Source organism: Ochotona curzoniae, unplaced genomic scaffold (genome assembly GCF_017591425.1).
Source record: "Ochotona curzoniae isolate NIBS_2020 unplaced genomic scaffold, NIBS_Ocur_1.0 scaffold_461, whole genome shotgun sequence".
In the NCBI taxonomy this organism is placed as follows: Eukaryota; Metazoa; Chordata; class Mammalia; order Lagomorpha; family Ochotonidae; genus Ochotona; species Ochotona curzoniae.
In genome coordinates, this window is record NW_024467120.1 from 11,941,348 (window position 1) to 11,956,794 (window position 15,447).

The window sequence follows — 15,447 nt, forward strand, 5'->3', positions numbered from 1 at the left end:
GGAAACAATGAAGCACTAAAGGCAACCGGTAGCCAGGAATGCAAGAAGAGTCTGCTTATATAGCAATGCGGCGGACCTGTTTGAAAGCGCGAGAACAAGACAAGGCGGGGAAACCCTTTGAGTCCCCGCCCCCTAGTACTACCAGGAGGGAGGAGGGGGAAGAGGATGATATAGCAAAAGTCACAAGTGTGTAAGGAACCTATAAACAGAAATGTAAGTACATTTTTTTTTTTTAGTATGTGGAGTCGACACATGTTCTATTAATCTCCCTAACAGAACTGAAACAATACCAAATGCAAACAAATTTGTAACCACAATTGCCAAGCAATACAGCTTAATAGGGTAAGCCAGGTTTGGGATTTGAAATCTGTAAGCGTCTGCTCACTCATGTCTGAAGGTGTGTTGTTGATCTATGTTAGCACAATGATCTGCATAAACAGGGTATGAGAAACAAAATGTTATAATACCAACAGGAATAAAACACAAAAGAAATTCGAAGCATTGTTTAAACAATGCCTATATAGGCTTGGTGTTTCATTTGAAAAAGTATGCATCATACTTTTAAGCAATGAAACATTGCAGACAAAAAGGGGTATAAATTACAAGGACTCCTGTATTACAATATGAAAAAACAGGATGGTGCAGTTATTGACTATATTTCCCTGTATTAATCCCAGCACAGGACTTTGCAAGTAACAGAAAAAATAATCATGTAGTTAGAGCTAGGTTTTTATATATAGACTTTTTGCAAAACGAGTTGCACAGAATTTCACAGATAAATAATGTCCTTAGAATACAATGCTCAAATTAATTTTTACCGCACACCCTCAATATTTCAAGCGCACAGTACTAAATATCATACACTTTTTGAAACAAGGTTAGCAATATGTTGACAAGATAATTTTGATGGGTGAAACCAAACCTAATAGGCACACTTTACCACCAAAGCAGCTAAAACTACCCAAAATATGTCATAAAAAATTGCAATCATTTGGGCTAACCATTGAATCTCAAGCAATACAAAGCAACAAATTCCTAAATAATTATCACAGTTTTCATTGATTTTTTTTAACTTGTAATGCCAACGAGAAGATATGGAAATATGCAATAGAGTTCTATAAAGTTATAACTCAGTTACCTCAAACTGATATCTTGTAAAGCAAGGTCAGAGAACATCCCAAAATAAACAGTTATTGCGTACGGACTACTTTGACAGATATGGGATCCTGAAAGCGAACGGAAGAACAAACACACTGAACTTTATGCTTCTTAACAGGTGCTGCACAGTCCCTGTGAAAAATGGATCATCCGATACCAGAAGAAAATTAATAGTGTTACTATGTAATGGGAGTTAAAGCCAAAAAACTGTACAAAGCAATTTTTCTAGTGACTTTCTTTTCTAGTTACTTGTCTACTCAACTAACCCAAGACCCTTTGCAGTGCTTAGAATTTAGACATATAATAGTTCCTCCACTTTTGCTTCCACAGTTCAAAATACCAAAAGCCAGCCACAGCCAAAAAAAAAAAAAGGAAAGAAAAACAGCATTTTTGTCTGAACTTGCATTCCTTCAAGTTTTATGCTGCAAACTCACAGACATCAATCATGCCTTTCTCCGATATCCTCATGTTGTACTGTACCAGGCATCAATATGTACAATATAGGATGAATTAGAGGAACCACATTCTCACCTTACTATGATTTTCCCTTTATTACTAACCATTGTTAACACCCTTGTATGCCAGAGTTAGAAATAAGTAGTATGCATGTATGCACAGGACAAAAACTGGTATATTTGAGTCGCCACTAAATTCATGCAGCATAAAGAAGTTCATAATCACCAGCTATTGTTGTGCCCAGATTTGAGATCCTCAGAAATCACCAGGAGTCTGAAGTAGATCCAAGGGTACAAGCATGGTTTATTCAAGATGGTTTATTCAAGTTCAGCACATCTGAACCGGGGTTCTTGTCTGAGAGCAGGTAGCTGGCAGACCGACATCCCTTACTGGAGTGTGTGAACAGCACATTCACAGGGTTTTTATAGGAGCAGTCCTCAAAAACTTGGAAAGAGGCAATTCACAACACCCTGCAAGGTAAGGAGAAATACCACATGTTCCCTACCCATCTCAGTGGGACAGCCATGCCTCCAGTAACTATGGTAAGCACCCACTTAATTACTTGGAGTCATCTGTGAGATAGCCAGACTTAGGTGGGCCTTGATTCATAAGAATTGGGGCCCATCAGTGCAAAAGGCCACATAGGCCATTTGGCCTGCAAGCTCACAGAGTTTCTTAGTAGCACTGATCCATGAGCAAATGGTTGGGATTTTCACACTAAGGTTCTTTTCCAGCACACTTCTAAGACCATTACACATATTTTCTAGGTTGTACAGCAATGCACCTTAAAGCCAGTGTTGTCTGGCTATGCACAGCAACTAGTTAGTTGTACATGCTACTGCATTGTAGTCTGGCCCTAACTAAACTATACTGGGTCAGGTTTGGAAATTCCTTCCATGCCTGTGACTTTGACATTCCATACAGGTGCCAGTTCCTATCCCTGCTGCTCTATTTTCAATCTAGCCTTCTACTTTCATGGTTGGAAAAAGCTGTGGTAGGACAAACAGGATCCATGGGGACAGTCAAGGAGTGAAAACAGCAGACAATGACTTTCCCTTCCAAATGTGCCACTAGAAAAACGTTTCCCTTTCAGGACCATCGGAAAGCGTGGTTATAATTGCCAACTTAAAAGCAAACCAGAACCATTTAAACCTGTCTCAAAATCCATAGCTTCAGCTGCAAGTAGGGTCACGTCAAGCAATCACAGCTGGAACAAGCAGAATGTTGGCAACGAAAAAGGACATGAACACTTCCCCAGAAAACCGTTTCTTTGCCAAATGCATCTGGACTGCCATGCCGTGGCAATCATCCACTATGGATTATCAGATGCTGCTGTTTCTGAATGGCACAGCATTTGAAGAACATTTCCATTGCAGGATCTTTCGGAAGTCGATAAATATACCCACAAGACCTTAGATGCCCATACTAACAGGCTTGCCCACCTTGTTGGACCAAACAGGTGCCTCGTAGGAAGTGGGAATTTTGACAGACATTAAAATTTCTGGTGACTCACAGGCCACTGTGACAGGGAAAGGCACAAAACCCACACTGGCAAAACGGTGAGTTCAAGGCCAGCAAGGCCTTAAAACCACAGTAACATTTTAGCAAATGTTAGCCAAACTTCCAAGCAAAACATCCAAGAACCACCTTAGTCTGCAACCGCTCAAAAACATAAGAGCCAAAATTATGGGGACAGGTAAAGGTAACAAACTTCTTAACTGCTAGATTGGACCTGATCGAAGAGAACCCACAAGATTGGACTGGATATTAAAGCTTAACACATTGACAGCTCCTTTTACAGAAAAGGTGATTGGCTCTGAAAAGAGCCTTTGGGTTGAAGGTGGGCCTCACAGAAGAACGAGTTAAGCCCGCTCCCCGCGGATGCGGCGCGCCAGCTGGATGTCCTTGGGCATGATGGTGACGCGCTTGGCGTGGATGGCGCACAGGTTGGTGTCCTCGAAGAGCCCCACCAGGTAGGCCTCGCAAGCCTCCTGCAGCGCCATGACGGCCGAGCTCTGGAAGCGCAGGTCCGTCTTGAAGTCCTGCGCGATCTCGCGCACCAGCCGCTGGAACGGCAGCTTGCGGATCAGCAGCTCCGTCGACTTCTGGTAGCGCCGGATCTCGCGCAGCGCCACCGTGCCGGGCCGGTAGCGGTGCGGCTTCTTGACGCCGCCCGTGGCCGGCGCGCTCTTGCGGGCCGCCTTGGTGGCCAGCTGCTTGCGCGGGGCCTTGCCGCCGGTCGACTTGCGGGCCGTCTGCTTCGTGCGAGCCATGGCTAACGGGTCAGAGCAATAACTGAGCCAACAGTGTTTCTCGCGCCATTTATAAAGGAGACTTCTTCCTGATTGGTCGGAATTCTCAAACTCCGCGCCTGGCAGTTTACTGACTGAGTAAGACCTTTGATTGGTTACTAGCATACTGTAGGGAATCTGCACCTATTGCAAAGGTACTCAGTTGTCCTGCTTAATCGTCGCCTTTTGTTATTTTGGTTTTCTTTTCGGTCACACAAGTCTGCAAAAGTGTGAAAACAACTCTGTAGGTCTTGGGTTGGTTCAAAAAGTCCACTTTTGTACACAATCGGTAAAATTAAATTTTGAAGAAAAGCCTTACAATTTACAATTTTAAATTTTAACTTTATTTACAATTTTTAATCTTGGGACATATCGCTTCTGCCTAGCTATGATTAAAATCACACCGCTGTTGAAATTTACCAAGTTCTTCAAAAATTGTGGCTTTAACAATACTGCTCAATTTGTCAAATCTACACAAAACAGCGGCAGTTTCGCAAGCAAGTTTTCCCTTACAGAAAATTTTCCCGGGATCCTTATTTCAAAAGCGGAACAACACATCGACACAAAAGTATTCATATTTGGTCGTCAGTCTTTTGTTCCTTGTTTAGAGGGGGGTGAAGGCTGGCCGGGAACATAAAGCATAAATTATTTAGTGTTTGGAAATAGAAACTGCCCACTAAGAGTGTATGATCGAGTACATAAAAGTAGCCAATCAAAAAGTAGGTTTGAATTCACTATTTGCGTCGAAGCATTTCATTGGACTATTTCGTCCAATGAGGTAATGACAACGATAAACCTCTATTTGCATACAAGCTATATAAATAACGCTCTATTTCGGAACGCTTCATTGTGTTGTCTTTGCAACGATGCCTGAGCCAGCCAAGTCCGCTCCTGCCCCGAAGAAGGGCTCCAAGAAGGCGGTGACCAAGGCGCAGAAGAAGGACGGCAAGAAGCGCAAGCGCAGCCGCAAGGAGAGCTACTCGGTGTACGTGTACAAGGTGCTGAAGCAGGTGCACCCGGACACGGGCATCTCGTCCAAGGCCATGGGCATCATGAACTCGTTCGTCAACGACATCTTCGAGCGCATCGCGGGCGAGGCGTCGCGCCTGGCGCACTACAACAAGCGCTCGACCATCACGTCCCGGGAGATCCAGACGGCCGTGCGCCTGCTGCTGCCCGGCGAGCTGGCCACCACGCCGTGTCCGAGGGCACCAAGGCCGTCACCAAGTACACCAGCTCCAAGTAGACGCGTGCTTGGGCACTCTTCACCCCAAAGGCTCTTTTCAGAGCCACCTACAAAGCTCATGAATGATCTGTAACACAAGTCGTGGTGTAAAATTTGCTGTCCTGAGGAAGATGAGTGAACGCTTGTGCAGGCTTTTTGTCTCCTGTACTATATGATATGAAGGTGAAAATTTGAACGAAGAGGTACTGTTTAGTAACTGTCCACATAGGGTATTATATACTTTATTACAGCTTCCGGCGCAGCTCATTATTAGTAGGCAATGGTACCTATGGTCAAATGATTCAGAGGATGTGTCTTGTTTGGGTCTAGTCAATGGGACTCAAAATTTAGGTTAAGGAATCACAAGTAATGGAGTAAAATTAAATGCCATCATGTCACTGCTTGCAAATTACCTTTTAATTTCTCTAAAAGGAGATTCCTGGAAATTGTAACTAAAAATAGGTGCCTTGAGCCCACAAAGAATACATGACATGAAGATAAACTGAACAGCCCCAGGTAAGGAAATAGCTTTTACAATTGATAATACGATAGCAGAACACTTGATGCCTAATGTAAATTAAATACCATTGTAACTGACACTGCTGTTCAGTGTACCTGTTAGCTCTGCACTTAAACCTGTTACAATGAAGTTGTATTACAGCGCTTTCAAAGACCCAAAGTCTTTGAATTACTGAGTAATTTTTACTGAGTAATTTTCCAGAGCCACTTCCATTCTCTTTGAAAGTTCTGTAATACATAATCATTGGCAGTTTCAACTGGAAATTTAACAGGTGCTCTAGTCTCCTTTGGCGGTTAAGTTTCAGTAGACTTCTCACATTTGTTCCCAAAGCAGTTTTTGCTATCCTCTTACCAATTCTTGCAAGTCTGCTTCCAAGTAGGTGCGTTTCCCTCAGATTCCTGGAAACCCAAATCTAGTTCAAAGGCTCTTTATCAGAGCCATTCAAAGCCTCCAGACAACAGCTTTAATACTGTGCTTTGGGTTATTTAAGAGAAACAAACAAAAAAACCCACGCTGAAGGGCATTTTCTACATAAACCGCTTTGTTTTGAGCTAAAAACTGTTTGAGATAAATGGATATGTGTTGTGCTTCAGGTATTCAGAAGCCAGAAAATTAGTATTAACCGGACTGTTTTCTTCATGGTTATAATTCTAGAGTGAGGCCGGGGCAGCAGGAATCCACAACATGAACAGTAAGACTGGACTAATCATTTAAGGCAAGACAAATTTGGGTGCTGAACAGGAAGACGGAGAGAAGTTAAAGTTCGTATTGACAGACTCAGTTTAGAGCAGAGACCACATGTAAATTGCACTCGATGTCAACTTGTGCGGAGTTCACATTGATTCAGCGTCTTCCCAATATAGACAGGTGGGTGTTCCAGCCATGAGTTGTCCCAGCATGGAACACCACCTGCCTAACTGCCGGGGTCTTCATTCCGCATCTTATGTCTTCCTTCTAATGTGCATTTTGGAGGCAACAAATGATGGTTCAGGTACCTGGACCCCTGCCTCGCAGTTTTGAGATAGGTGGAGCTCCTGGCCTCATGGTTAGGAATTCCAGGGATGTGAACTAGCAGATGGGAGACCTCTGTCTCTGCTTTTAAATACAGTGACATTGAATAAATACATGTATTTAAATGTAAATAGCATTCTAAGGATAGCTAGGATGATGTATTTTATGCCTTGATAAAGTTTTGAATGAGGCAAAGGGTCTTTTTTTTTTTTTCTTGATACCTCTATTGATGCATTATTAGCTACTCCCTGAAGTGAGACAACTTGAAAGGGGCACAAATAAATAAAAGTCGGTTATTTCTCTCACATAAAACCATGTATCTCAGGCCTGGGTTATAAACTCTGAAAATCTTATGGAAAGAACTCACTTTTAATGAGTGTTAACTTTTTCCTTTCTGTTTTTAACTATTAATTTATTATTTTATTGTAAAGGTAGAATTACAGAAAAGCAGAAGGGGCAGAGAAAAAGATCTTCCATACCCTGGTTCACTCCCTAAATGGCAACAATGGCTGTTACTGACCCAATTTAAATTTAGGAGTCAGGAGTTTCTTCCAGGTCTTCCACATGTGTACAGGGTCCCAAGGCCTTAGGCAATTCCCCACTGCTTTCCCAGGCCACAAGCAGGGAGCTGGGTGGGAAGTAGGGCAGCCAGGACACAGACCAGCAAACACATGGGATCCCAGGGTTGGAAGTGGAGGATTAGCCTTTGGAACCATTGCACCAGACCCCGTTTGTTTTCAAATATATGAAATGCATGAATATTCTAAATATAATGTGCAATTGAATGCTACAATAGAAAATCAGTACAAAACAAATAGGATGGATAAATCTCATCACTATTAAACCATTCACAGCACTAGCACTCTAGCATAACCAGTAATACCACAGCGTGCAGTACCACTACCCAATATATGGGTGCCAGTTTGAGTCCCACTTGCCTCACCTGGGACCCAGCTCCCAGCTAACACACTTGGGAAAGCAGCAGAGAATGGCTCAACTGCTTAGGCCTTTGCACACATGTGGGAGAACTAGAAGAAGCTCCTGGGTTGAGATTGGCTCCAGCCCTGGTTTTTTCAGCCTTTTGGGGAGTGAGCCAGAGGACTGTAAATCTCTCTCTGTCTCTCCCTCCCAGTTCCTCAGTAATTCAGCCTTGGTAAAATCCACTCACAAAATGGAGTCACTTTGGTTCAGGCAGACCTGCATAAGTTTGCTAACCTGCACTTTATTTCTTCTGTAAAAAAAACGTTTTGCCAGTTTCCTGCTTTTTGAGCCAGATCACAAGGAGTAACATGCCCTGATAGCAACCCTCAGTTCCAGGAATCAATATTATATGATTTATTCGCTCATTGTTCCCATGACTGCCTCCTATGGTTGCTATACCCATTGTCTATCCATTGTTCCCATGGCAACCACCCCTGGCTGTCCAACTCACCTGGTTCCCAAGGCTGTATAATTCACTCACTCTGTGAAAACTCTCACGTTCAAGTACTCTGAAGGAAGAGAGCGCTGACCCCTGCCATGTGATCTGTTTACCTGCCTCCTCAATAAATTGTTGCTTAGCAGAGTTGTCTGGGCTGCAATTCTTGGGGAGAGACTCAAGTTGAATGCAATACCTTTCAAACAAATTAATGTTTTTTATAAATTAAATAATTCATAAGAAGTTGTTAATATTTTTAAGTAGGTAGGCAAAGAGATGTAGACAATGTTCAGAAGCAAGTATGAATCATAACTAGCCTATATATACATTCAGTAGAGATGTATAGCATGTTAAGACAGAAAAAGACAAAAACCAAGAACCGAATATTAGTGAGACACCTAATATTTATTTTTTAAAGATTTATTTATTTATGTATTTTGATGATTTTTACATAGTTGATTAGGATGATAAGGGACAAGGGCTACAGAAAGGTGGATGAAACCATTCTTTTCACATTCTCTTTTTTTCCTTCCTGTAACTGGGGAAACAGGAGAGATAAGGGGAGAAGCTACACTCAGCCTCCCAAAGACCTCTGCACCCTGGGATGAGGGACAGCCACCCAACACCTCCCCTGGTTCCCAATGTGGAGCATGCTCCGAGGGTCGTACTCAAAATGCTGTGATAGCTCAACAGCTTTCAATTACTGCCAATCTCGCCACTCCAAGCAGGATGAATCCACTGGTTGATATAGTCAAACTCGATTTACCCAGATAATCACTGTCAACACTTGGCTGGGGTAGTTGATCAATTTGTTCTGTCCTCTATTATGGTACCAGGGAGACACCCAATATTTATGAAGCACTCAATATTTATGACGGTTTTATTATAACAGCCCAGGGCCCAGCGCTGTAGTCTAATGAGTAAAGCCCTCGCCTTGCATGCACTGGGATCCGACATACCACCAGTTCTGTTCTTGGCGGGCCCGCTTCCCACCCAGCTCCCTGCTTGTGGCCTGGGAAAGCAGTGGAACATGGCCCAAAGCCTTGGGACCCTGCACTTGCATGGGAGGCCTGAAGGGGATTTCCTGGCTCTTGGCTTCGAATCGGTGCATCTCCAGCCTTTGCGGCCGCTTGGGGAGTGAGTGAATCAACAGAAAGAAGATATTCTTCTCTGTCTCTCCTCCTCTCTGTACGTGTGACTTTGTAATTAAAATATTAATAAATCTAAAAAATTTTTAAACAGCCCAATGTTGACATGTACAGAGGCTACACTTCTGCACCGAAAACATTTATATATAGAAGGCATAGCCACTCAGAATATCCTGGGTGGCTGTGTAATTGTCCCTGACTCTGCAATAGATCAAGCATTACTTCCAAAATCTCTTGCAACTGCTAACCCCTTTGTCATCTGTAGAAGGATATTGTGACTCATGAAAGTCAGTGAACACAAGATTACAATTGATTGGATAACATTTTATGAGAATAGGTGGATGGATGCCATTTGTGTAACTGACTGGATACCCTTTGTATGAGAACAGCAGAATGAATACCTTTTGTATAACTAATTGGACATAATTCGCATGAGAACAGCTAAATGTGTACCATTGTATAACTAAATGGATACATTTGTGTGAGAACAGTTGAGTTGGCAACATGTGAATAAGAACATTTGGTGGAATATGCAAAAGAAAAATATAGAAACAGTTTATGGGTTTCGTTGATAAGCTCAATACTTCCTCCCTTATCCTATATGACCCTAAATATATAAAGTCTGAGGCCACTAATAAACTTCAGCTTTCAACCATCAGTAGGAGTCCACTTGAGTTATTATCAGCTCCAGGCACAAAGTCCATTGCTGCAGGACAGTGAGTGTCATCATCATCATCTCTAATACCCAAAACCACCTGCTGGCAAGGAAGCCATCCTGGGAGAGTACTGCAAGTGTGCAAAAGCAAGGATAGCGTAAGAGGTTATGCAGGCTAATAGGTAATTAGATCCATGTACTTGGTAGAATGTGAAAAGGGAGAATTTCGTTCAAACTGTACAAGATGTTTGTTTCTCCCCAAAGGCCGTGCTTAGTAAGACTGAGGTGCAATCCCACGCCAAGCTTTTAGTTTTATCATGGGAATAACAAGGAAGCAATGACCCAGCCTTTCTGAGTATTTAGTTTCTTATGAAAAAAAAAGTTCCTCGACACACCCATCAAGCTTTTTGTTTTAATCTGAGCTAAGGAAACAGAATCACAAACCTGACCCTCTGATGAGTTTCGCCCCACCTCTCATTGATTGTTACCTATTACTTGGGTCACCAAAACTGCGCTTAAGAGACACCACTTCAAACATTTCCTTGGGTCTTTCTCTCTTGAAAACTTCCCTCGTGACAGGCAGGAGGTCTCTGACTTAAGAAATCTGTTTGCTCATTGATTTGTCCATGTGGAAATTCTTTCAATGTGAGACAGATCAGAGGTTACCTAGTCCCTTGGGAAAAGTTCCCCATAACAGTATCACCTGTATAATCCAGGCTTGAGATCACATGTCACACAACATACTTCAGATATGATGTTAGCTTTGCCTTCTCTCTTTCCCATGCTTTGTTTTTTGTACTTAAAATTGATTCCCTGTGCCCGGCGCGGTGGCGCAGTGGTTAAGGTCCTCACCTTGCACGCCCGGGATCCCATATGGGCGCCGGTTCTAATCCTGGCAGCCCCGCTTCCCTTCCAGCTCCCTGCCTGTGGCCTGGGAAAGCAGTCGAGGACGGCCCAAAGCTTTGGGACCCTGCACCCGCGTGGGAGACCCAGAAGAGTCTCCTGGCTTCGGATCGGCATAGCATCAGCCGTTGCGCTCACTTGGGGAGTGAATCATCGGACGGAAGATCTTCCTCTCTGTCTCTCCTCTCTGTATATCCGCCTTTCCAATAAAAAATAATAATAAAAATAAATCTTAAAAAAAAATTGATTCCCTGAGTTTAAGGCGTGGGATCCAGAAAACACATTGGTCAGTGTGTTCTGTAGGTCTTTTATTGTCTTTTAAATTGGAATGTCAGACTGAGAGAGAAGCAAAGGGGAAGATCTTCCATCAGTTAATTTACTCCCCAAGTGGTCACAACAGCCAGAGCTGAACTGATCCAAAACTAGAAGCCAGGAGCTTCTTCCAAATTTCCCACACAAGTCCCATGGCCTTGGGCCATCCTCAACTGCTTTCCCAGGTCACAAACAGGGAGTTGGATGGGAGGTGGAGCTGCCGAAATTAGAACTGGCACCCATATATATGGGATCCTAGCACGTTCAGAGAGGACTTTTAGCAGCTAGGCCATGGTGCCGGGTCCAAGCTCTGCCATTCTTAACAAGCTCCTGACATCCTGTATTCTAAGACACTTACTCCAGTTCCAGCAAGCATGTTCACATTCCATCCTGCCAGAAGAAAGGGGCAAAGAACATCCCAGGATCTGTGGAGATTGAAGAAGCTCAGGAAATAGTACCTCAGATCTGTACCTTTGCACTTGAATCTGAAAACCCTTGCCGACAAGGGCTTTAGACTTTGACTATAATAAGCCAGCCGGAGACAGTCTCCAAAATGCAACTCAGCTGTCGGCTGTCACCACCCTAGGAATCTCCTGAACCAGAGGAGTTTACACTCATGTCACAGGCACTATATTACAAGCTGTCCAAGTATGAATTCTTAAGCCCTGGACCAGCTGGACAATTCCCAAGGAAGCTACCATTAGTACGTCTAGTTGGCACATCATTTCAAGAGGGAGAGAAATATGTGGCGCTGGCAGTTGTCAGGGTCCTTAAATTCAAATAAAACTATCGATGGCTAGGCAATCACCTGACATTTGTGGAAAATACATGCTCTAATTTTCCACATAGAAATGCGGCTTTTGTCCTAGAAGGGATTTCTGGTGTGCTAGAATTTGAATGCTGGCTTCTCGGCTATTCTGCCCCATCCTGCAAGGGAGACAGAAGGGTAGATGAAAGACGGATAGAGGAATTCAGCGAGCAAGCTTTGAGTGACAGCTAGAGGCAGATCCTTACGATCTCTGCCCCCCACCATCAAGTCGCCATTCCCACACACATTTTTCTCCTTGATCTAGTTTTTGATGTTCTTATATCTTGTTACCAGCATTTACTCCAAAGTAAGAACCCATGTTCTTCCCTTCCACAGACCCTGCATGGCCAGGTTTCCTTGCTTCTCTTGGAGGACACATAACCACTTAGTTCCTCTTTCTCTTTTCCATTCTGTGTGTGTTGTGAACACACAACCCAGCATCTGCCCCCACTGTCAACACTCAGAAAATATACACATAATAGATACATCTTAAAATCCATTAGTGTGAGGCAGGCACTTAAGAGCGAAGACATCAGCACATTGCGGAGCCTTGGCATGATTCAAGTGCAACATCTGAATGCAGTGGTTGCCTAGGAGGGTCATAGACACACAACTGTAATGGTCGAAGTACCTGCAAGGAGAGCAGACCTAGACTCCCAGCTTCAGATGTCCCAACCCCTGCTGCTGCTGGCACTGGGGGATTAGCCAGCAGGTGCAAGGTGTCTCTCTTCCTTTTGAATACGTCAAAAATTTTTCTATAAGTAGTACGATTACAACTTCTACACGGATATTTATGAGGGAGCTAAGATGAAGTGATCACAGGAAACATCTTTGGGCAATGGTATAACGTGAGAACTGAGTGATACAGTGGCTTTTCATTTTTTTTTTTTTTCTTTTTACAAATCGTCGTATATCACAAAAGCAGGGAACTGAAAGAGAACTGCAACAGCCAGGATATGAACCAGCACTCATATGGGATCCTGGTGCATACAAAGCAAGAATTTGCCTCTGAGGCAACAAGACTAGGTCCATCACATAAGGTTTAGAAAAAAGAAAACGACCTGAGAGAAATGAAATGAAATTGCTAAAATTTATACAAATGAATCACCTGAGAACCTGGCACGATGGCTCAATTGGCTAAACCATCAGCTTGCAAGCGTGCGGATAACATAGGGGCATCAGTGCATGTAGAGTGCTGCACTTCCCACCCCAGCTCCCTGCTCATCACCTGGGAAAGCAGTAGAGAATGACCCAAGGCCTTGGGAGAGCTGGAACAAGCTCCTGGTTTCAGATCAACTAGCTGCTGTCAAAGTAACCATTTAGACAGTAAACCACTGTACGGAAGATCTATCCCTCCTACTACCTTTCCAATAAAAAATAGCTAAATCTTTAAAAGGAAAAAAAAAAAAACCTTGAATATCCAAGTCCCCATGTAAATGCAAAACAGCACACCTCAGGAAGGGGCTGGGAGATTGCTCAGAGGAGCAGCTTCCTTGCTGTCGTAGTGAGATATTCAAGTAGTCCAGAAATCAAGCACACTGAGACTTCCCTATGAACACAGACATTCAGAAAAGCCTGGTGGAGGCGTCTTTGCTGATGTGGGATCAGACAGCAGCTAGTCAGCCAAAATGGAAACACCTGCTTCCAAGCAAAAGTAGCATTGCCTGTGCTCAACCTCCACCCTAACTTAGCCACGTGGACCAAAAACGGTGCACGAAAGCTTCCCTTACTCTACTGGCACAATGAATTCACGGCTGTGAATCTAGCACAAGTGGCAGCAATAAAAACTGAAATATCCATCCATTCTTAGACAGCCGTTCAGTTAGCAGCTTCTTCATGGTTACCAGTTCACAGCGTAGCAATAACAAGACAAATAGCTAACGCACTGCAATTGAAAAACCACAATTACATTTAGCATGACAGACATCATGAGTGCATAGAAAAGAAAATCATTCTAAAAAAGCTGCCAGTTTTACTTTCTGGGCATGCTCAGCATCCTAAAAATGTTTTGAAGCAACCAAACAGGACAAGATATACCGCTTCTTAAGCCAAAAAATCATCCCAAATTAACCAACCAAAAATAATAAAGACATACAGTGACAAATGAGGAAATCTCTGAAGTCACAGCTGTTTTGAAGATGAAGTGGTGGCTCTGAAAAGAGCCTTTGGATTTTCACGGTGCGGTGTTCCAGGGAAGGACGACTTAAGCCCGCTCCCCGCGGATGCGGCGCGCCAGCTGGATGTCCTTGGGCATGATGGTGACGCGCTTGGCGTGGATGGCGCACAGGTTGGTGTCCTCGAAGAGCCCCACCAGGTAGGCCTCGCACGCCTCCTGCAGCGCCATGACGGCCGAGCTCTGGAAGCGCAGGTCCGTCTTGAAGTCCTGCGCGATCTCGCGCACCAGCCGCTGGAACGGCAGCTTGCGGATCAGCAGCTCCGTCGACTTCTGGTAGCGCCGGATCTCGCGCAGCGCCACCGTGCCGGGCCGGTAGCGGTGCGGCTTCTTGACGCCGCCCGTGGCCGGCGCGCTCTTGCGGGCCGCCTTGGTGGCCAGCTGCTTGCGCGGGGCCTTGCCGCCGGTCGACTTGCGGGCTGTCTGCTTCGTGCGAGCCATTTGGGAAGCCTGCAGCAGCTACAAGGAGAGACTGAGTGCGTTCCGCACCGTTCTCCCTTTAAATATACTGAGGGACATTCTTATTGGTCTCTCCACTTTAAAAACTCCCGCGGAGTAAGGCCAGTGGCTGCAGCGAGGATGACGTGGTGCTGACGCACTGGGCTCTCATTGGATTAATTCCTTCCGGCCCAGCGACAACTTTTTTGCCGCTCTTGTTCGTTTACTATGGTGATTGAACCGTAGCAGCCGTTAGAGAAGCATTTGATATTCAGTGCGAGTCTTCCGGGAATAGGCTTGGAACGCCTCGTGTCCCAGCTATTTTCCTGCGGATTTCTAGATTGCGGCAACTGCCACTCTAACACATCCCTGGGCTCCTGTCAAATGACAAAGGCCTTAGGAAATTCGGATCCGCCTAAAATAGCTCCGAACCCGACTTTTCCCAACAATTCTGGACTCCTGAAAGCCTCAACAGCCGTTCTCCTAGCTCGGTGACAACCTCCCGGACTCATGTTAGCTTAAACCTCTTTGTCTACCACAGTGAAAACAGAAGCTGTCCCCAGCAGCTATGTTAAAGTTTCAGGACCTGTGGGGCGAAAACGAAGGGTTTTACTGCTACTTTAGACAGGCGGGATTGTATGAACTGAACGAAAACATTTCTTGGTCCCGGCGCTGTGGCGCAGTGGTTAAGTCCTCGCCTTGCACATCCGGGATTCCATATGGGCGCCGGTTCTATCCCGGCAGCCCTGCCTCCCTTCCAGCTCCCTGCCTGTGGCCCGGGAAAGCAGTCGAGGAGGGCACAAAGCTTTGGGAACCTGCGCCCATGTGGGAGACCCGGAAGAGGCTCCTGGCTTCGGATCGGCATAGCATCGGCCGTTGCGCTTACTTGGGGAGTGAATCATCGGACGGAAGATCTTCCTGTCTCTCCTATC

General features: G+C 44.6%; 1 protein-coding gene and 1 pseudogene across 1 annotated transcript; one reads left to right on the forward strand and one right to left on the reverse strand.

Annotated features, from left to right (window-relative positions):
• Positions 1–3,413: 3,413 nt before the first annotated feature.
• LOC121147754 lies at positions 3,414–14,551 on the reverse strand. The gene is made up of 3 exons (XM_040967658.1): positions 14,114–14,551; positions 4,886–5,019; positions 3,414–4,032 (listed from the first exon to the last, which is right to left on the reverse strand). Exons 1-3 carry the CDS (start codon positions 14,516–14,518, stop codon positions 3,477–3,479), a joined length of 1,095 nt encoding a protein of 364 aa, XP_040823592.1. The 5' UTR covers positions 14,519–14,551; the 3' UTR covers positions 3,414–3,476.
• On the forward strand, positions 4,770–5,166 carry LOC121147687 (annotated as a pseudogene).
• Positions 14,552–15,447: the final 896 nt, after the last annotated feature.

Excerpts from the sequence above, each read along its gene's own strand:
- LOC121147754 (XM_040967658.1), bottom strand. The coding sequence starts at position 14,518 with ATGGCTCGCACGAAGCAGACAGCCCGCAAGTCGACCGGCGGCAAGGCC. Across the intron at positions 5,020-14,113 it reads GCCGCATCCGCGGGGAGCGG|TGCGCCAGGCGCGACGCCTC; the intron begins GCTTAAGTCGTC and ends CGCTTGTTGTAG. Across the intron at positions 4,033-4,885 it reads ACCTTGTACACGTACACCGA|TATGCTAGTAACCAATCAAA; the intron begins GTAGCTCTCCTT and ends GATTCCCTACAG.